This window comes from Excalfactoria chinensis, chromosome 8, assembly GCF_039878825.1.
Source record: "Excalfactoria chinensis isolate bCotChi1 chromosome 8, bCotChi1.hap2, whole genome shotgun sequence".
NCBI classification, from domain to species: Eukaryota; Metazoa; Chordata; class Aves; order Galliformes; family Phasianidae; genus Excalfactoria; species Excalfactoria chinensis.
Genome location: NC_092832.1, coordinates 14,863,943 through 14,885,263, shown reverse-complemented (window position 1 = coordinate 14,885,263; position 21,321 = coordinate 14,863,943). Strand labels below are relative to the sequence as shown.

General features: G+C 44.8%; 1 protein-coding gene across 7 annotated transcripts in view; it reads right to left on the bottom strand.

Moving 5' to 3' along the window:
* The window catches only part of PACS2 (phosphofurin acidic cluster sorting protein 2), a 64,493-nt gene that overhangs the window by 15,887 nt on the left and 27,285 nt on the right, over positions 1-21,321 (bottom strand). For 2 of the 7 annotated variants that reach the window (XM_072342577.1, XM_072342581.1), the window contains exons 5-18: positions 19,692-19,854; positions 18,628-18,701; positions 17,783-17,863; positions 15,577-15,636; positions 14,646-14,803; positions 13,010-13,100; positions 11,660-11,737; positions 10,755-10,876; positions 9,863-9,995; positions 9,213-9,317; positions 7,650-7,756; positions 6,783-6,937; positions 3,587-3,697; positions 1,456-1,564 (exon numbers count right to left, since the gene is read on the bottom strand). In XM_072342577.1, the coding sequence (XP_072198678.1) occupies positions 1,456-1,564; positions 3,587-3,697; positions 6,783-6,937; positions 7,650-7,756; positions 9,213-9,317; positions 9,863-9,995; positions 10,755-10,876; positions 11,660-11,737; positions 13,010-13,100; positions 14,646-14,803; positions 15,577-15,636; positions 17,783-17,863; positions 18,628-18,701; positions 19,692-19,854 (1,547 nt within the window). The remainder of the gene's footprint in view (positions 1-1,455; positions 1,565-3,586; positions 3,698-6,782; positions 6,938-7,649; positions 7,757-9,212; positions 9,318-9,862; positions 9,996-10,754; positions 10,877-11,659; positions 11,738-13,009; positions 13,101-14,645; positions 14,804-15,576; positions 15,637-17,782; positions 17,864-18,627; positions 18,702-19,691; positions 19,855-21,321) is intronic. The other 5 variants (XM_072342578.1, XM_072342583.1, XM_072342580.1 and 2 more) reach the window with 3 other exon arrangements.

The window sequence follows — 21,321 nt, the reverse complement described above, 5'->3', positions numbered from 1 at the left end:
GAAAAAAAGACCACTAAGAGCTGCAGTTCTAAAAACAGCCACAAGGAGACAACAGCCCATTGCCCCACGGGACAGCCTTGTCCCTCCTGCTCATCCTTCAGTTTACCCATGTGCTGCTTAGCTGGAAGTCGTTTCAAAGTGGAAAGAGAGACTGAAAGACTGTGGGCTATGCCACAAGTCTGCCTTGGACTCAGTGGTCTCTTCCAAGCAAGCTCCTGCAGGGTTTGAGTTTGCAGCATCACATGAGCCTCTCCATAGTGTCAGGCACTGTACCACACATTCTACAATCTAAATAGATCAGAGCAGCTTGGTAAAGAGGTCACACACACCACTGTTAAAAGTGTGTGATGCTAAAGTAGATTTCAGGTGTTTTTTTTTTCAACAAAATACTCATAGGACCTTTCTGAGCACATTAGACGCTCAAAATGATGGAACATGCATTAAATACAAAAGTGAACCTGTAATTGAATGGAAAAAGCAGTGGAGAACAGTGCCAAATCCAGCAAGTGAAGGGTGCAGAGAGAACAAAACAGCTACCTGAAAGGGTTAAGGTTGCACTAGGGGTGTCTAAACTCTGTGTGTGTAACTAAGGTAAGGCTTCACACCAAAAACAACACACAAAGCTCAGAGCTTTGAGCACCCTGTGGCTCTCCAAAGGTCACTTTTATCAGCACAGAATTAAAGAAGATCACAAATACAATTTAACAGCCTGTGTGGAACGTTTTCATTTAGAAAAGCATGATGAAAGAGCTAAACTTTACTGAACCTTTTCTGCAAAGTAATGTAAAAGAGACAAATGGAAAAGCAATTCCAAACAGCAGTGAGCATTTCCAAGACAAGAAGAACAATGTAACCATCCACAGTTTTAACTCTTCCCTGTTTGAAAGCAAACAAAGCGCCAGAGATAACAATCAGATTGAACATAGGAGGGGTAGCTGTGAATTAAGACCATCCGTGCCCCACAGGAGGCTTGCTCATCCTAAATGGAGAAAAATCACTTCATGTAGGTGTTTGCCTACATGTGATTTGTATGAATTTGAATTTATTATTCTCCACTGTGCAGCAGAAATAATGCATTTCTCCTCCAGTGATAAACCACTCATGGACAATGGCTGTTCGAGGGTCTAAATACTTCTGAATCTTCTTTTTAGACCCCAGTCCTCCCTCAGACAGGCTGCTTATCAAAGAAGTTGAAATAAAACCTGGTAAGGCATGCTGCAGCCTTATATCCCCTAAAGTCCCCGGTCTCCAAAGAAATCACTGTCTGAAGTAACCACGCTGTGGCAGACTTGCTTATCTAAGTGCAACACGGGACTGCATGCAGGGTAAGATGGGGCTCACAAGAGGTCTGCAGTTTGGGGTGATTTTAAAGCTGTGAGTACACAAGACAAGAAAAGCACTCCAGCTCCATCGTGACGGCCCTTCTGGAAAGCCAGCATTACGTTTATAACATACCTTTTCTGCTTGTACGTCAGCATTGCTTCGGCAATGGGCAACTGGTGTGCACAGTTTGCCCCTGCTATGTACTGCGTTATTCGGGAGACAACATCAAGCGTTTCTGTAACTGCAACAGAAAGGAGAAAAAATCAATGAAGTGACTTCTCAGACCATCACCAGCACTACCCTCCATTTGCTCAGCCAAGCAGCTGCTGGTACCCAGCTACCTGCAATCAAACTGCATCTTCCAAAGCAAGCTGTGCGGCCCCATTCCAGAACAATGTAAAGCTATCTACAAAAAAAAAAAGTACCCAAGTATAAACATAAGGAAGGTACACTACATATAACAGGCATCTGGGCACAGCATTCATTACTGAAGTATCACAGGTATACTTGTTCAAATTGCTTTTCTTTGTGTGCCTGCTCAGTCAACTTTAGACATTGCTACATATCTTGACTGCGTGTATCTGCCAAAGAAAGTGCTTGGCATCCTCTCCCAGAGCCCCGGGTACCTGCTGTGCTCACATCAGCATTTAAGTTTCCTGATTTCCTTCTGAGCTCAACAAAGTCAAGCTGAGCTCATTGGAAAGACCAAGAGCCATATAAGGATAGGAAGAGCACAAAGACCGCTTCTGTAGCAGCGAGTGTGCTTGATTCCAGTCAACAGGAAGGCATTTCCCAAATGCCTTCCCCATCCTTTTGCTCCAGGAAGAGAGCCTCAATTGTGAAATCAAGCAAAAGCAAGCTACCTTCACCCAACACTTCTGTATCTTAATGGGCATTTTTACCCAGAGTTCTTTTTACAGTTATATGAACAGGGAACCATGAAGAGCTATCACTGTTGGCCAGATCTTCTTACACCATCACGGAGTTTCTGTGCAGTTCTCACTGTACAGATGAGAATCTACAAGGCCAAGATGGCAAGAAAAGTGATGCTGTATTTTCCTCATAGTATGTAGGCAAGTAAATAATGGCTGCAGCATACAATCTACAGAGAACTTACACAGCTATTGAGCTGGATCTCTGTAATTAGTGACACAACCCTAAAAGCCAGACACAACGGTCTAATTTCTATTGACACTTGTCTCTATTTTCAGGACATACGAAGAAACCTGTTCTGGATGTTTCTTCTTCCATGAGTTTAGAATCAATAAAAACCAATGACTGGGTGCACGTGGAGGTCTCTAGTCCAGTCTCCAGCTCCAGGGAGGGCTGGCTTCACCTCTAGAATGGTCTGCCCAGGGCCTTATCCAGCCAAATTCCCACTTGCTGGGCAAAGCTCTGAACAACCCCTTGTAAAGATGCTCCTTTCCCCTCTCGCTGCTGGAGGACTTCTGTGAACATCCTGCTCCCTAGGGAGCCTCTGACACCCTCTGCAATTCCAACACTGCAACCTTCCACTCCTGCAAGTGCTCCAAAAGCCCCAAAGCATTTTTCCTGCTCATGGAATTCCTGTGGAGGATATGCCTCTGTAGCATCATCCCTCAGTGATCAGATCTCAAGCCTTCAAGCCTAAATGAAAGGTGCAAACCCTCCTCTCCCCTGTTTCTGCTCTTGGAGGAACAGACAGAAAAACTGGAAGCATTCCTATTTATGCAAATAAATACTATTACAAACAGTAAGGTTTTATCCTGGCCTAGAACAGATTCAGATCAGAGCAGGAACTTGTTGATCCGACCCGGGGCAGCTCTCACATGTAATAACACTGGTGAGGAACAAAATGCTTTTTTAATGAGAAGGATCCTGCCAGCAAGCTTCAGAAGTGCCAGCATTGTCCTCCCATGCACCAAACAGAAGTCAGCCTTCCCAAAGTTTACAGTTTGCCAAATGTTTCAGGCTGGACAGTTTCTGAAGAGCCAAAGGAAGTGCAGAACTTGGTAGTGAGATCTCCACATCAAAGAACAAAGCTGAGGGCTAGGTACAAACAGCATGACTCAGGCACCCAGTGTCTTGGAGCCAACAGCTGTTTGCAAACCACCAAGCAGAGGACACACAAAGGTCAGCATCTGAAAAGGGAATGTGGTAGAGGAAGGGAAAAAGAGGAACAAAAACATTTGTCTGCTTCCTCTGGTATTTACTTGACCTTTGCTAAAATTACTCATTCAAGCCTTTTATCCCACACAGGCTAGACACAGACACATGGTCTTACCAGTGGTCTGTGCTTCAAGTTTGTTGAACAGATCTCTCCAGGCTACATCTTGGAAGAAGTTGTTGTATCTATAATCTACAGACCCCAGATACTTGGCCACTGGATGAGAGCCTAAGAAAGAAAGGAAAATGTGACAGTTGTTCTCCCCGGCACTGAATACAGGTGTGGCTTTTTTTTCCACTTTGTCTGTAAAGAAGTCAATTCCAACATCAAACTACACTAGACACTCCAGATAGAAGTTGCCTCAATTATAACAACATAATTTAGTCCTGCTTATCTCTACAAGAGCATGCAAATAGACTTTCCAGCAGAGAGACTACTTCAGCACTGCTGATACCTTCCAGTGATGCCTCCCCTTCCCCCCCGCCAAGTTAAACTTTAAAAGGCCAAGGCAAACAGGACTGGGAAACTGCTGAGGAAATAAATGATTTGGGAGACACAGAGACCCCTACAGCTCTCCATCTCAGTCGCTCAGTTTTGCGGGCAGCTCTCCCAGCAGCTCTTCTTCCCCACAGCTGCACCATAGATGGACAAGATGGACTCTTTCCTCCAAGTGCCATTCATGCACCATTGCTGCTTTGCAGTACAGAGAAGGGGAAAATCACCTGCAACCAGGAACCACCACTCAAGGAGCCTTGCTTAATTGGTGGAGAAACAAAATGGCCACTAACTCAATAAGCAGATTGTAATTTAAAGACAAAAGGATGAGTCCAAGGATGATAATCCCTAGTGAATGCTGGCAAGTGCGTTAGGTCTTTGCTTGCCCTAAGCCTCACGCTCCTCTATGAGCATGGATAGGGCCTACTTTCCCAAAGCACATGTCCAGCCCTGGCTGGAGGCCTGCCTTCATACCTGCACTGAGCAAGAGAGGGAAGGCATTGCAGCTATCGCTCCTGTCCTGCAAGAGACCAAAACACCTGACACTTCCCTTTTTAGGTGGCACGTATCCCCAGATCAGACAACCTGCTCTTGAAACTACTGCTCCAGCCTACCAGCATAGGACTGTAGGTGTTCCAGACCTGCACATTTCAGGCTTTGCTGTTTCCATGCCCAGTTTGTCTTGAATATTTACAGCCTGTTTTCATCCTTCCTGCACAATGAATTCTCAGCACCTGATAACTCCTCCTCAAAACACCCGATTGCTTAAATATGTTCAACACCCACCACTAAAACTCAAGGCAGGGAAATCCCATTGCTGCTCATCCTCTGAACTAGCCCTGATTTTCAGATTCCACAACAGGTTCCAGCAGAAGGTCCCTGAGCTCCCTTCAGCATCATCAGAAACTGAGCTGTAAGTTCTTTTCTGGATAACGGCTGCTTGGAGACTTTCATGTCTTTTATAGTGGAGAAACACATGCAGACACAATAACACAGTAACCCTCAGCCTTTTTTTTTTTTTTCCCTCCTTCCCTTTTTTGCTCCTTTTCATCTGTTTCTTCACCAGTTTCAACATTAAAAGTGTCTTTTGGCCATAGAACTGGAAGCACAAAGCATGACTGAATCTCCCAGTACAGAGTTCTCAGTGTTAAACCGCTACAAGGCTGGCTCTTCTGTTATTGCAGCATGGAATTGTGGACTCAAAAGGTCAAACTGTCTTAGGGGAAAAAAAACAAAACCAACTCCTTCCCAATCCTACTTTGAAGGTGCTGCGAACAGCAGGAAGTTTTTTCCTTTTAAGACATTCATGGCCTGGTCACCATCCGGTCTTTGGTGGCTTTTCAATTGTCAGAAAAGAGAGGCTGCTCCTCAATCACTTCAATGAGCTGCCAGAAATAAGCATCTCACCTGACCAGGAAATACTGTAGATTCTATGGGGAAGGTCCTGATAGAGATGCTTCTATATTTGAAGTACATTCAAAAAGCATTCACAGATCTGAAGCAATTGTATTATAAATTTAAAGTGCTTTATTCTTTTCTTTAATTATCAGTGTTTTAAGACTAGAAATAATAAAGTCCCCCAAGCACTGCCTAAGCCTTGTATATCAGGAAGGGAATATTTTCAGATCATTAAAAACTGCAAATGGAAAACTCCACTTTGAAGACAAGGTGACAGGAATGTGAGGACCAAAACCCTCAGCCACACAGAATCCCACTCAAAGCAAAGTTAAGCCTGCAGAAAACCATTTTCCTTGTGTGTGTTTCTACCGCTTAAATGGTTCTCTCTCCTATTCCTTTGGACACAAAATGCCTTTCTTACATCAGGATCTAGCTCTTGTATTGTCTTCTCCACTTGACTTCAATTCTCACCACTATCTCAATAGCCAAATTCCCACTGCAGGGGGTTCTGGGCAGCAGCTTCTGGTACCTAAAGAAGTGCCAGCAGCTGCTTCCAAACCCAAAAGTAGTGCTGGAAAAAGCACTTTCCAACATAGCTGCTGTCTTCGCTGCTCAAGTGCCCTTCTCACACAAAACAAGCCTCAGACTAGCTCAGCTCCTGGCCTCATACATCTGCGATCACAGCACTGCCCAGATGCCCCTGCCTGTAAGCATTAATGAAAGCCTGTCCCCCATGGCCTCTTTGCTACAGCATTCCTCACATTTTTGCCCTCCACAAACCCCTAATGCTATTATCAGTCTGTCCCTGGACACAAGGGATGCAAGCTGGGTTACTTCCCAGCCAGGCAGGCTTGTTGAGCTGTTACAAGGGCAGAGATAAGGTGCTGGAAGACTGAGGGAAGAACCTGAGGAGAACAGCATGTGCAAGAAAGGTCAAAAGATGCATGCAATTTGAATAATTTAAACTCTCAGCAGTTTCAAAGCCTTTAAAAATAATTCATCTTCCCACTCCTCCACCAGAAACATTTTCTATGTTAGCCTCAGAGAGACCACAACAGTTCCTGCTTGGGGAAACAGTGTCCAGCGAATCACAGATTTCAGCCAGAGAAAGACCTTCAAGAAAGAATATTATTCAGTGCATTCACTGCATCATGATATAAAGATAAATGAGCCTGCCCATACTGGAGAAAGGATTCAGCCCCTTACTTCAGGCATTCACAAGCAGACTGTAACATCAAGAACAAAGATGAAATTCACTCACACGAGCAATGCAAGCATCAAACAATACCATGCCAGCGTGACATCCTTCTGATTTAACAACCATACACCTGGCCAAAGCCTTCAGGAGGACTACTGCGAAGGGAACACATCATACTTAACCCATTCATCTTTCTATGAAGAAAAATTGTTCCTTATTTACCTAGAGGGATGATCAAAAATCGCATGTAGCCAAGCCAGTCTGGGGTTTTGTGAGACAGCTGCTCTACAAAGAGCCTCAATACAGCACTGAGGTAATTCTGGGCTCCGGCCACTGCAATTTTAATTGGGCTTGGAGGCTGAGAATTGCAGTTACAGCTGGACAGAAGAAGAGGGAACATATTCATAATTGTGTTTCCAACCAACTATTTCAGAACAATCAAAAAAAGAATTGGTTAATAACTACAGTAGAACACAGCTCATTCAGTAAACATGGCAACATCACAATGATTATCAGCAGCGCTGTCAATAAAAGCAACATTGCTCAGTGCTTTCTTAATTGGTCTTCCCTGACTCCTTTCAAATACTTAGTAGTAGCCTATAAAGGGTTGGACTTGACAGTCTAGGTTGGGATGTGCCGAACTGTTGTTGTCACAACACAGTCACAGCCTGGGAATTGAGAACATTAACTGGGAATTAATTCAAAGTGGACGGGGAGAAAAAAAACCAACACAACAGAACTGCTTTAAAGTCTGTTAGCTTTGCGTGCTTTACTGATTAGATCTGACATTGCAGGCAGGCTCCACAGAACGATCTTGTAGTATCAATGCTGTCAGTATAAGGAGACCTGTATCCCCACACACAATGAGGAATAGCAACACCTTGCAGGGCTGGTGAGTACTGAAGAACCACACTGCTCTGACTTCAGGAGAGTAACTAAGGAGAAGTATTGGAAGGGGAAATTATTGCTCCAGTATCAGATGGAAAACTCCCTGAGCACTAGAGCACAGGAACTGAGAGGCTTTTAGTGCTGAGGACCACAAGCCCTCCTTTCTACAGGAGACTCAATAAGCAGAAAGGCATAACTTACTATCGCTGTATCCTGGAGACAATAGTGCTGAAAGCTGCTTGAATATCAGCTGAGGAACACGTACAGACCACTGGCAAGGTATGCTTTTGTAAGACATCTGACAGGTACTAAGGAGAGAACAGAACATATTAAAGTCCTTCAGTTTGGTGCAAGAAGAAAGTCTCATCTCCCCACACTCCTATGAATCCTTACAACAAAGCGTGGGCAATCTCCCCATGACCAGCATGTAGGTGACAGCTACTTCCCAAACACTTTTCTCCTGTGCATTAGAGAAAGAAAAGCTTTGACAAACACTGACACTACCTCCAGGACATGGCATTTTTGCTAACGCTGACACCAGGACAGCAGGGCAGGAGCAGCAAACTGTCTGCCTAACAGCCAGCACTGGGTAAGAGCAGATGCTCTTTACTCACCTGTTTGTGAAGCTGAACATGCAGTGCTCTGATTTAAAAAGACTTGACAAATGCAATTCTAACTACCCTCGAGTACTAAAAAAATAAAGCAAAGACACTAGCAACACATATGCACTGTGACTGACTGCTCTCATCCCACGCAGCTCAGAGGAAAAACAGGTTAACAAACACCTCAAGTACACATGGACGTAACATTGATGAGACTCAGCAATTATCTCACATTTTCAAACTCTGCCCTACTAACCCACACATCACAGCCAATGCCATCTTTGTCTCATCCGATATTGCAGGCAGCACTGCAGGAAACATACACAGCTTTCTTTCCAACTCTGGAAAATATTTCTCCAAGTAAAGAGCAGCTGGAACCAGCATCTCAGCTGGTATTTCTCATCTCTTACACACTGAGACCCCAGTTCTTTCAAAAGCAGAATGTGAAATCAGTCAGCATGCTTCCAAAAACCTGGTACTAAGTTCCACAGACCACAGTCAGTCAGTATAGTTTTCATGTGCCTCTCCTGTATACATATATATATATATATATATATATGTTATTTATGACTCAGACTAAGGATCAGAAAAGAGCAAAACTTCTTCCAACCATCCATCCAAACCCACTGCAAATGACTCCACATTGCAAGCATAAGAGAGCAGTGCTCAGTTCTCCTTAACAGAAGTATCACACACTAAGAAAAGATGTGATAACACATCCCCAGCCAGGAATCACAAGAATGCATGTAAGGCAATACTGCTGAGCTGAGGTATTTTCTCCTGTGGTCATCACCTGTGCCCAGGAATATCACAAGTCAGCCTTCTCAGCTTCCTTTGTCCTGCCATACCATAGCTGAGAAGCAAATGCTTGAGTGCAGCCATACCCAGCGTGCTGCTAACCCAAAGAAATGGCATTTCATAGAACAGAAGAAAACAGTTTTTCCAGGGAAAATCTGAGCAGCAAAACCTTAAAAGATCCATAGCATCTCCTGATCAAACTGATCTATAGGCACCAAACCCCAGTATGCAGCCATCCTCCTGCACCACCACTGCTCTTCCAACCAGGGAGCAGAGCCTACTTGCTTAGTGGTAAAGCTCAAGAGTGGTCCATTCCCAGGGAGGAAAAGCCAAAGTGAACTGATAACACATCTCCTGCCTTTACCTGTCCTTGCCAATCTGAAGTATTGACAAGAATAATGTTTTCTGGCAGCTGGTCATCAGAAACCAAGATGTGATTGAGTTGGTCATACACAGTTTTCCTGGGGATCTGGAAATGAAGACACAGAGAACAGAAAAGTAGGAGGCATCAGTTCTAATCCTCAAAGCTTTGCTCCTTCTGCAATGTACTTTTCTTAAAGTCACTTTATAACAACTAGCAGTAGCTCAAGGAATTCTGGATTTAGAGAAGCCAGCAAAAGTGTTTATCAAGGAGGGAGTTAACAGAGTCCTGCAATTAAAAAGAGCACGGTGCAGAGATACTTTGCATAAATCAGTCTCCTTTGCAAATCCTTGCAATTTGCCTTATTTCAAAAGAGCAATTCCTCAATACATCCCTGTTTGTTACTCATGACAACAATCCATTCCAGTGTTTTCAGTTTATGGCTGTCTGACAAAGCAACAAGCTGGCAAAAACCAGCAGACAGGATGGAAGGTACAACATTAGCCAAAAAGTAAATTCCCTCCTTCCTGAAGCTGCAGGGTTCAGTTACTTTCCAGCAGGGACAGCACTTTGGCCAGGAGGAAAGGGACAGCAGGGGACAGATGGAAAAGACAAAAACTGAGTGGTTGGATAAAAAGCAATACTTTTCACACCTGTAAGTGATGCCGGGTGTCCGGAGATCGTTCGTTGTCCAGGCTGTTTGCTCTCTCATTCTGTGGCCTCACTGGCTGCCTCTCCTTCAGAGATGTGCTTCTTCCCCGGCGTCCAGTTTGCTTCCCTTCAGACCTGCCAGAAACCGGTACTTTCATTCCATGCTTGGCTCACATCTGAGCAATATTCAGCCCCAAATTTCTAGATCACCCCCATCTGGCAACCTCAGCAGTTAACCTCAGTTAACTCCAGGCACTGGAGAATCATGCATGGAAATCTGAGGCAACACGAGACCTGTTAATTCTGCATCTAATGGTACAGAAATTATAGAGAACAAAGTTCAGCTGCAGAGTATTCTGTCATCATGTTTCCAGGAGTCCCAAGCAAACTTCACAGCCCATACCAAAAGCCACATCGCCACTCTGCCAAATTGCCACACCAGCATAATGCAACCCGGCTACACAAACTGCAGGCACACATCCAAGGGCAGCTCAGAAATACCCCTTCAAAAGAGCATCTATTTCCTTGAAATAACCAAAGAAACTATATGGTTGGGTTGTTGAAGCTCACATTTCACTCTGTCATTTGAGAACTCAAACTTAACAACCACCTTTAAGGCCAAAATCTGCATCAGACAACTTATCTTTGAGCACGAAACCCCAGAATGAACGGTTGGATTAGACGATCTTAAAGGGTCTTTTCCAACCTTAATGATCCTATGATCCCTGAGCAAGATTGCTCTTTGTGGCTCTTAGAATGCATTTATCAAGCACCTGAACACAAGGCAATCTCCTTGTTTGATGGCTAAAGACCATACTGAACAAATGACAGCAAGCTGCCCATGGGCTTCCCAAGGAGCCTTGCAGCAGGTGCAGTGCTGTGTCACTGTTCTACCTGGTGGATGGGATGATGAGGGACTCCGTCTTCGTAATCTTCCCGCTGGGTGGGAGCTTCTCAACAAACACATCTGGAGCGGGAAGTTCTGCTTCCTGGACCTCAGCCTGCTGGTTAGACTCCTGCAGACACACACAGAACCACGTGAGGAACAAACACTTCCCTCTCTCACTGCTGCAAGGGCTTGCAGGAGACACGCCAGCTTGGCTCTGGCTGGGCCATGTTCAGTCTCTCCCTTGCAGACACACTACTCACTGCCAAGGGGACAAGCCAACATTGGCTATCTTAGGCTCCCTGTTCCTCGCTTGGCCTCACAAGGGTGCTGGAGGCTGAAAAGGTACCTGAAAATACTACTTTGGAGAAAGAACTCTCTCACCTCAAAACCAAGGACAAGCTTCCTTATGCAATGCTGATTAATACAGTTCACCCAAAAGAACCAGTGGGGAGAGAAGTACGTAAGAGGAAAGTTACAAATAGCGTATCTTCAGAAGAGCAACTCGAGCTTTGGGATTTTCCCCCAGGACCAGATGGTTGATTTCTGCCAATTCAAACTGAAGGCGTACTCCTGTTTGGTCTAATGCACCAGCTCTGAGGATACTTTTCAGGACAAGACACATGCTCAGTAGCAAACTTCAGGCCAGCTTTCCTCAAATCAAGAGAAAGACTGTTTAAATGGAAGGCCACATATTGCATTTTAATTTCAGAAGGTTGAAAGATAAGATGAGAAACTCTAACAACTGAGGTCAGGAGGAGAGCCCAGCACTACCATCACTGTAGCTAATGTAATTTACACAGGTTGTGATGCATATGCAGCTATAAGAATAGACAGACGTGTGCTACCAAATGCAGTTCACAGTTGACACTCAAACTGTCAGACAGAGTTAAGAAGCCAGTTTCCAACTTACAAAAGAGATAGTGTCAGAAATACTGTCGTCTGTGTGTTTGGTTCCAAGACTCTTTGTCTTTTCAGGCACTTCTACCTGCTTGAGAGGAGAAAACTGTTAGCAGGTACAGCAGCAGCACAACTTTTCAGCCACACTCTCTGGATCAGACTGTTTGAAAGACACAGTTTAAACTCTCAACATCTCTTCAGGAGCACCCAGGCTCCTACCAGAACTGAATGCATTAGCATGGAATGTAACAAGGCAGCAGAAAAGCCCTGCAAACCTGCTTAATACAATAGTCACATTTAAAAACTGGTTAATGAAGGCCCATGGGAAGATCTGTTACCTATCAGAACGATGCAGGCAAGATCTCCCCCCATGTTCTACAGCTGTGGTGCTAGACACAATTAGGCATCACCCAGAACAGACTGTCTTGCAACTGGCTTCACAGAAACAACCCTGGTGTTGCCACAGCCTCCCAGTGCTGCCAGGACCTGGCATGTTGTTGGTGACAACACAGAGGCAGACCAGATATGGGATGCAATGCGTAATGGTGACAAATAAGAAACGTGTTCGGCAGACCAAGGGAGGGCGCTCAGGGAAAGGCCTGCACAAGGAGCCTCTATTGCAGTGCTTCTGATCACAGAGAAGTAATGCTCAGTCCCTGAGTGTGTTCCTACTCTCCGTTTGGGAGGGATGCTGCTGATTAGTGCTGTGAGGTGCTTCAGCGCCTTCCCTTCATTCAGTCTTAGAAACTCAGCATCTAAAACCCTCAAACAGATCTATAACTCTACACTGAGAGATGTACTACACTGTACAGAGTATAAAGAGAAGCCCTCCAGAATTGGGCTGGTATTCTCTATGCCTAGAATGCTCATCTAAGTAGGGATGGAAAAGAGTGAGCTCCCCTTCAGAATTCTCTCCCAGCCACCAGGAAAAGGAACACAACATAATGTGGTAAAGGCTTCCCTGAGCAGCGCCAGGGAGTCCTTAAAGCTCTCAGACAACATCTCCCACCCTGGCTATTACAAACACATGGGAACATGGAGATATTCATACCATTGGCAATTATTCAATACATAAACTGAAGATCTTGACTTGAGTTAATACTTTATTTGTATTAAAAATAAATAAACCAAACCACGTTTTCTTCAGAATATTCTTGTCTCTGCAAACGAGCCTTCAGAGGAGGTCACAGAGGGCGACTATTTACACGTATAAACAGACACGGTGCAGGTAACAAGGCTGAACACGGCAGGATGATACCAGGCAGTCAGAGCACTTCAATTTCAAAGGGAATACAGGTGTATAGAGGAGACCTTGAGGCTGCTATATTAACTACAGGCAGATAACCTTCTTGAAACGACTTACAGGACTTGATGGCTCTCTCTGGCTCCTGATGCTGTGGATGCTCCCGATTTCTGTCTGGGAGCTGGAGTGTGACAGTCCTTCAAAATAAGGTCTGAAGAAAGAAAGCAAAAACAATTCCTTGCTATTAAAAACATTAGCAGAGAAAGTCCACAGCAAAAGAAATGTGATTGTTCCAAGGTGTCTTAACACTCCTCAGTGGTTCCAGTAAAATTTAGAAGTCATTTTTGTTGCTCTGAGTGAAAGGAAGGGGAAAGAAGGCCTCCAGGACAGCAAAGGAAATGAGAAAGTCTACGGCCCTCTGGCTAGTCCTGACACTGACTGACTGACCTCCACTTAACGGTTCCAACACATCAGCTGTCTCACATTAAATCATACTCACAAAGCTCTCACAAGGAATGCTCGCATGCTCTCACACGACAGGCCAAACAGGTTTTATTTCCATAAAATCTAGGACAGGCCCATGGGTCCAAGCATTTTCACACTGCAGAACAGAATGCACATCAACTCCACAGAGGCATTTGAGTCTTTCCTACCCCAAGCACCAGGTGCAAAGTTTCACACTGCGAATTTTGTTTCAGCTCCACAAATGCTGACTGAACAACATGCCATTCTGGGCAAGGTTTAGCACTTGATGGAAAGACAGCAAGTGAAGGAGAATTACTGCCCCCCCACCCATACTCTGCTCATGTGGGTAAGTGACTCTCGATGCTAACATGCATTTTATTTCCAGCTTGCATCTGGATTTGGCTGCCAGCCTTAGGATCCAATTACACATTTGCTCAATAAGATAAGATAGCACATACAATCAGATTGTGCTTCCATGTCAAAAGGCAGATGATCACAGAAGGCTTCAAGGCTCAATTATGCTTTAAGGAATTGATCTTTTGTTTTTTTTTTCCTGAAAAAAATGGCCTACAGCCATCAGCATTTATCACATTCCTTTCACAACATAAACATAAGAATCAGCCAGAGTAAGACAAAGTGTCTCCCCAGAATCAACTAGAAGTGATCCCTGGCTCAGTTACACAGAGCTGCTATATATCAGCACCTACAAAAGCTAGCTCAGAACAGTCTTGGGTGCCCCTACCTGTGCTACAGTCAGTTCCCCTTGGGCTATAAAGAACTCCTTTGTTTCCCGCAGTTCTGAATCCTCAGTCCCTATAAAAGCTCTTTCCACAGAAAGACTGTCCTGCCCATCACAACTTTCTGCCTCTGCAGCTTCTAACTGTTCAGATACAGCACCAGATTTCCTGTCTGCTTCTACCACCTCTGCAAAACACTTGCATACAACTTAATTCCACTGTCTGCCTGTCAGCAATTCCTACTCCTGTGGTCCACTCCAGGTGGAAGGGAAAGCAGAATAACTGTGCAGGAAACAAGTGGGAAAAAAAAATACACGAAGGGAAATTAGCTCACAAGCAGTCATTAAATTATCATAATGTACACTGGAGCTCTGACACCAGGTTGGGGAGTTGTAGTAATAAGGTGAAGGGGTGTGAGTAGAACATCTAATCTGTGTTGACACTGCACACACTGCTTCTTTTCAGTTCCAGTTCTTGGAAGACTGAGTCCCAAGCAGCTGCCCAAACTGACTACTCTGCAAGGGACTGCCCAGCATCAGCCATGCCATACTTACTTTAACTTTGGCTTTGGAGTGCTCAAAACACTGTCATCATCTTCCATTTCTGGCCCACTATCACTGGGGTTCTCTATATCCAGTGTGTCGTACAGAAGGTCCAGGTCCTCCTCCACCTCTGGAACATGCTCCGCAGGGTCCTGCTCTGAATCCAGAACCTACATGCAGGAGAACAGCAGGTATTGTTCACTAGGAGTCAAACAGATCCCATGTCACCGGAGATCCTTTGATGACTGCAGGGCACCAGGCTTAGATACTGTTTCTAGTGCGAGGATACTATATCTAGCAGAAACATTAAGCATACCAGGAGTGCTTATTGAGGGTGAAGCTGTCAGTGTCTGGTTAAGCAACGCTTACCTACTAGATTAGGCATCCATGGACAAGCTATTAACCACAGATTGTTTCAATCAGTCAATCATGCACAATAAACAAAGCCTTAAGAAGGCACCCAACAGAGTCCCAGTTTTCTTAGAAGTACAGAGATGTTGTATTGCATCTTGGGCATTCCTGACATCTCATCACTACACCTCCTGATTTTTATGCGGTACCCAACCAGGCAGAAAAGCAGTAACAACAACAGCCACAGGAGGCATCAGAAACCTGGACAAGGATCAACCCACACTGTGAATCTGGAGAGAACACAAATCTCACGTCAAAACTCCCCTAGGTTTCTCTGTGCATACAGTGTAAGCATAGAGGTGTAACACAGCTCTGAGTTGGCTTTTCTAACAGCAGCTCCAGAAAAACAACAGCTCAGCTGGGTGAGACCCTGGCCTCCAAGCAAGGCCAGGGTGCCACAACGGGTTGTATCAACTGCAGAATGAATGAAACTAGGGATCAACAGGAGAATGTTCCCAGGGACAGCAGAGACCACACCAAAGAGGTGAAAGAGCATTAAGCAGACAGAAAGGTTCTAGAATGCATTACTCACCTCATCTGACACTTTAAATCTCTTCAGCAATGCCACAACCTTCTGCTTGAAGTTTTGTTGCTGCAAGTCAAAGGCATTTTTCCATGAGTAAAGCATCAGTGAACTGCTTTCTCCCAGTGTATAAGATGCCCAGACACATGACACTGGTGCTGCTTCAAGTCAAAAAGACTGCTGGCACCACGAACCAAGTCCCTGCTGTTCACACACTGAAAACAGCTTTCCCAGACCTACGACACTTTCTCTACTGCCTTACAACAAACTAGGTCCCATACTGCTAAACCTAAGAAACCTCCTGGCACACCACTCCTGGTCTTAACATAGTGAGACAACATAGGCATCTGTCCACTAACTCAAAGCACAAATGCATTTTCTATCAACAAAGCACTGCTTTACCTTGTTGCAGTTCAACCTGACAGGCTTGCTTATATGACTAGTACCACTGCAGAGAAGTTGTAAGGCTTGTTCTTACCACCTGCCTATCTGAAAAGTATTTTCCAAGTCTGACCATGCCAGATCCCCAGACAAAGCCGTCACTTAGCCCAGAAGAACACAAGCCAAACTGTTGCACTTCCTTTGTGTATATCTGCCCATCAGAGCTATTTCTCTCTGGTAGAACCAACAGCTGAGATTTATTATGAGCTACTAAGCTGTTCTCAGTCACCGACCAAACTAATAGGCATGTTCTTAAGAAAAGGTAAAGGAGACCCATGTGAGAGAGCTGGTACAGGGCATTTGAAGTGGCATCCCTGTCTGAGGAGGAAAGGCAAGAGAAATGGCTGGCACCAGGCCACACCTTGGTGAAGAAAGCTGTTTTCTGGCTTGCCAGTATCTCATGGGATCTTTACTAGTAAACCCTACTGGTCCCACTGCTCCTGCCCCAGGCACTTCACAATGCCCAAGTCTCCAAAATTCACCCTTTACCACTGAACTCAAATCCTGTATCTGCTGCCACCTTCTAAGACAGCTGAAGTTGAGGTGAAATGAAATCACCACATTCAAACAAGACCATTCAAAGAATGGTCCCCATTGCACTGGTAGGAATGAGATGCTCTCATTTTGGAGTTGTCCTTTGACTTGGGATGTGAAGGAAAAACGTCATGCAGACCAGCTTGGACCAGCACGGCAGTCTGCATAAGGAGCACACGCAACAGACAGTAGCTAAGGCAACATGGCAAGAGCTGTTCTCTGGCCTGAATGGTCTGACAGTCAGAACACAGGAGCCCTGCTGAGGCTAATGTTAAATTTACTGGCAGCACCTAATCCAGACTTGCACCAGCCGTATGCACTGGAGATTCAGTATCAGTTCAGTGGTCAGGGACAGAAAGCCATTCTCACCATAGTTAATAACCATGGGGTATGCTTGTCACCTGCTGTCAGTAATGGCTGTAAACAATATTAAAGACACCAAGGATATCAGGTAGCATGCTCCTAGTCTTATATAGAGTCTTTTTAATCACACGTTCAGATCAAAACAGTGCTTTTCAAGATCTTTTCAAACACGGATTTGAGAAATAGCCCCACAGAAGGTATAAATGATCTCCAAACGTGCTTCAGAGTCCAAAAAGGAAACCCCACAACCAACAAATCTAGCCCATCTTTGTGATTTTGAGTTATTGCCATCACAGACATGCACAAACACTTGTGTATGCAGAAGGCCACATTGCGTGTTACGGTGCAGCCAAGCGCAGGTCAACGCTCCACATGGAAGTTCAGTTTTGCAGTCAAAACACATGCTTGCTGTCAGAAGGCAGATGGCTGGCTGCATGCTACTCACCAAAGCCTTCAATATCCAGCTACTTCTTTGGCTTCAACATGCATCACCTCAGGTTCACCTGTCTGGCTCCAACCCCTAACTGAACTACTGAACTTTATCCTGAAACTTTCCCACAGGTCTCTCCCATGCAGAGCACAAGCAGGAGATCTTTCCGTGAGCACAGATCTTACCCCGGCTTTGTTATGGGGCTGATTTTCACATACTTATATGACTTTTGGAGTACCCTAACCTTGCAGCTAACGGACACTTGAGACACATGCACCACAGACTGCTCCACTCCCCGATCTGATAACTTCTGCTGGCTCTTTACATGCTGCAACCATGCCCCCATGCTCCCTGCCAGCATGTCTAGCACTGCTGCAACCACAGGCCACATGCACTGCACATCCTAGCCAAATCCCATCAGTGTTAGTAAAACTAATTTCCACCGACCCTGGTTATGGACGTCGTTCTTACTATCGATCTCCGCTGCTTCTTGGGCTTCCCCAGCTCGTACTCATCATCATCCAAATCCTGAATAGAAAGAGGATTCCTTTGTTACCTTTGTGGTTTGGGGACACACGATCATTTAAGTCCTAACAGCATTCCCTTTATTAACCTGCTGCTCTGTCTTGCACACCTTCAGTATTTACTTCATTTTTCTGCAGTTGTGATGGCAGAGGGAAAAGGAACTGAATTAGGTCAGCAGAGAGCTGGGAATGCCGGCTCAGAGAAGCAAAACAGCCCAAGTTCTAGAAAGAAACAAGGATTCTCTCAGTCCCACATTTCAGTGGGGTCCTCTCAGTACCTTCCAAGACAAAGAAGGCAAGTGATGCTGGAATCTGAAGGCAGGTAAGAGCCAAACTCAAAAGCAACTCACTTCTGCACAGGGAATTCTCTGTCAGGACCCTTCTGCAGGAGGTACTAAAGACTAAAATCTGACTCAGATCCCACTAGCCCTTAAGTTACAGCTGGGGGCCTTGTTGGGCTTTTTGAACCTAATCAGCATTACAGAAACAATCAACTGCTGCCTTGACAGTTGAGCAGATAAACTCAATATTGTTGTGTTTAAAGGGGGCTCAAGACAGCACATAAGGAGATAAATCACAGCATGGTGAAAGAAATGGGTTGCTGTGCATCTCTAGTCTCCTTCTGCTACTGCAGCTCAATACATGGTGGACAGTCTCACACTGTCACAGCTTACCTAAGAAAACAGACTTATCATTTCAAGCAGAAGCTGAGGAAAGTATATGCTCTACAGAAGCTTTCACAGGAAGAAGCCATGCCCTAAACAGTACCTGGCCCTGCACGGCATCATCACTGGCCTCCTGCTCAGAAGAGAAGCTCTCGTACTCCTCCTCGGAATAGTTGTCTGAAAGGGAAGGAAAGAGGGGAAAGATCCCATGAAACTCCTTTAATGTGAGGAGAAAATCTCACCAGCAGAGCAGAGAAAACCAACTAACAGTCACAAACCAAGAAAGGAGGCACAAAAGGAAATGCTTGCTTCTTTTATCTGTGTTAGAACCAGTGAGATGGCAACATTCAGGAGATGAGGAACAAGGAGATACATATCTAGTAAGAAGGGTAGACCAGCATACAGGTAAGACTCCTTAGAATACCATTCCTTTTTCTCTGGAAAGAATCACCTGGCAAACAACAGCAAGCAAGGAGATTTCCCCACGAGAGAAAGAAATTTTTCCCCTCAGTGAGCCTAAGTGTCTTCAGAAGGCATGCTACAAGAGTCTAAATTCTACTGACATGACACTTGAGGTGACCTGCCAGGCCTCAGGCAGCAATGCACCTGAATGCATTGCCCTCAACAGGTCACTCTGCTGGCGGTGAGCAGAAGGCTGTTACTACAAAGAAGGTGGAAGACTGTCACAAATAGAAACCCAAGTACCTTCCTATATAGTGAGCAACTGGGGATTTACTCTCATTAAACCAGATCATATTCCATTTAAAAACATGGCAGCTTTGTAGGTATTATGTAAGTTAATATATATAGTAGAAAAAGGAAGGAACAAAAGTTAGAAGAGCAGCTTAAATGCGCAACTCCCGAATGTGACACTGTTAGCCATATGAGGGGCTACAGGCTCTCAGCACACCCAGCAGTAACGCTGGAAGAGCACAGACCTAACTTGCTGGATGGCTTAAGCCTCTGACAACCCCTAACTCTGGCAGCCATGCTCCTTGCTTACACAGCAACAGGTTTGCAAAGTAGGTTTTCTTTGCAGCAGCCAGTTAAAGATACGGGCACAGGTACAAGCCTCATTCTTCCCAGGAAGCATCTAAGCTCAGGTGGGGCTTAACTCCAGCTAGTTCAGGATGGCACTAGTCCCCAGAGTGTGCAGTTGTACTTCACCTGTAGACTTGATTTTCTGGCTGGCCTGCATAGTACTGTCTTCATGGTCAATTGGTTGACTTGACAAGGAAAAGATCCAGATTTCTGCTACCTTCACTGCAGCTTCTTTGATGTTGCTGAAAAGGCTCAGTACCTGGCCACCTTCTGTGGGGTGCTGCATGACCTGGGACAGAAATCAAGCAGAACAAATCTGCATTTAAATGTATTTAAACTTGCACCATTTGTATACTACAAGAGTTACTTATGTTAATAGAGTTACTCCACATTTCCAAATAGAGAAGGCAGGCAACACCCTGCAACTGCAAGAGTCGCATGCAGGCAATGCACAATGCTAGCTGAGATTTTAGTCTACTGCTAATGCAAGTGATGGAAGGAAAGGAAAAACTTTCTGAGCTTGACAGTTGATTAGCTTACCCATGAAACACAACACCTGAATACCTCACTGCTATGTACTTGCTTCCACAGGATAGTACTGATTTGAATCATCAAGGTACCAACCTTTGGAACCTCCACAGTTGAGGAACTTTAGAGCCAAAAAAAGCCCACCCAAAATTATCAGTGGGATACACAGTAAAGTGCTTCCTAAAGCAAAAAATTCCTGCTCCACAACCTTGGAGGAGATGGCCATGCTGGGCTAATTAAGCAATGAGTCACAAAAAGCAAGATGTGATGGAGACAGACACATCTCAGCGTTGGTTTCTCACTGCAGCCATCTCCCCTTTGACGCCCACAGCTCTCAGAGCTCTCTTTAGAACCCAAGACTCAGGTTCTTCTCTTGTCTCACCAGACTCAGCAATTGCTTCCCTATCCCCACTCGTCTGCACTTCAGCTTCCTACCACACACCAGGCTGCTCTGTTGGCTCCTCACGTGGCTTTAAAATGACCTGAGCTGATGAGGAACATATGCCCTCTCAAGCTCATGCTCTCACTAACTTTTCATCGCTTTGTTTTCTTTCAACTCCTATAATAACTTTGTGTGCGTGTCAGTGCTGTGCAGGGGTCATGAAACTATAAACTGCAAAGAGAGAGAGGCTTGTAAAAGGCTACAGCACTTGTTTACCCAAAGTCTTCCATTTCAGAAAGATTCCAGATGAGCTGGAAAGTAACTGTTCCCCAACAAAGTGAACCTTTGGAAATGCACGACCTTCTAACCCCAGTCAGCTGACATTACAAAAAAGACACACGAAAAACCACACACAGCAGCAAATGCCCAGCGCTCAGAAGCTCACTGATGGACCTAATTAACAGGCCCACACATTTTCTGCCTTACAGCAACAGTCGATTTCCAGTCCTTAAACTAAGCGTAGTACAGAAAAATGTTGCCTGTAGGCCTATAAATCAGAATATGGACAGTCCAGATCGGGAGATCTACATTTAATGCAAGCCTAAGTGAAGCTTAACTCACACAACAGAAGCATTCTTTGTAATAAATTATTGAACACTGCAATAACTCACTGCAGCGTAACATTAAGTTACAGGTGGAAACAATGAAAGTATTTATTGGCAGAATGCAGACTGATGACACGTGTTGGTGCTACACTGAACCTGGAAGGCTTGTCCAAGTGACCTTAACAGCCTTGTTTCCACAAACATGAAACAAAACATTTTACATTTAAGAACACGAGACAAT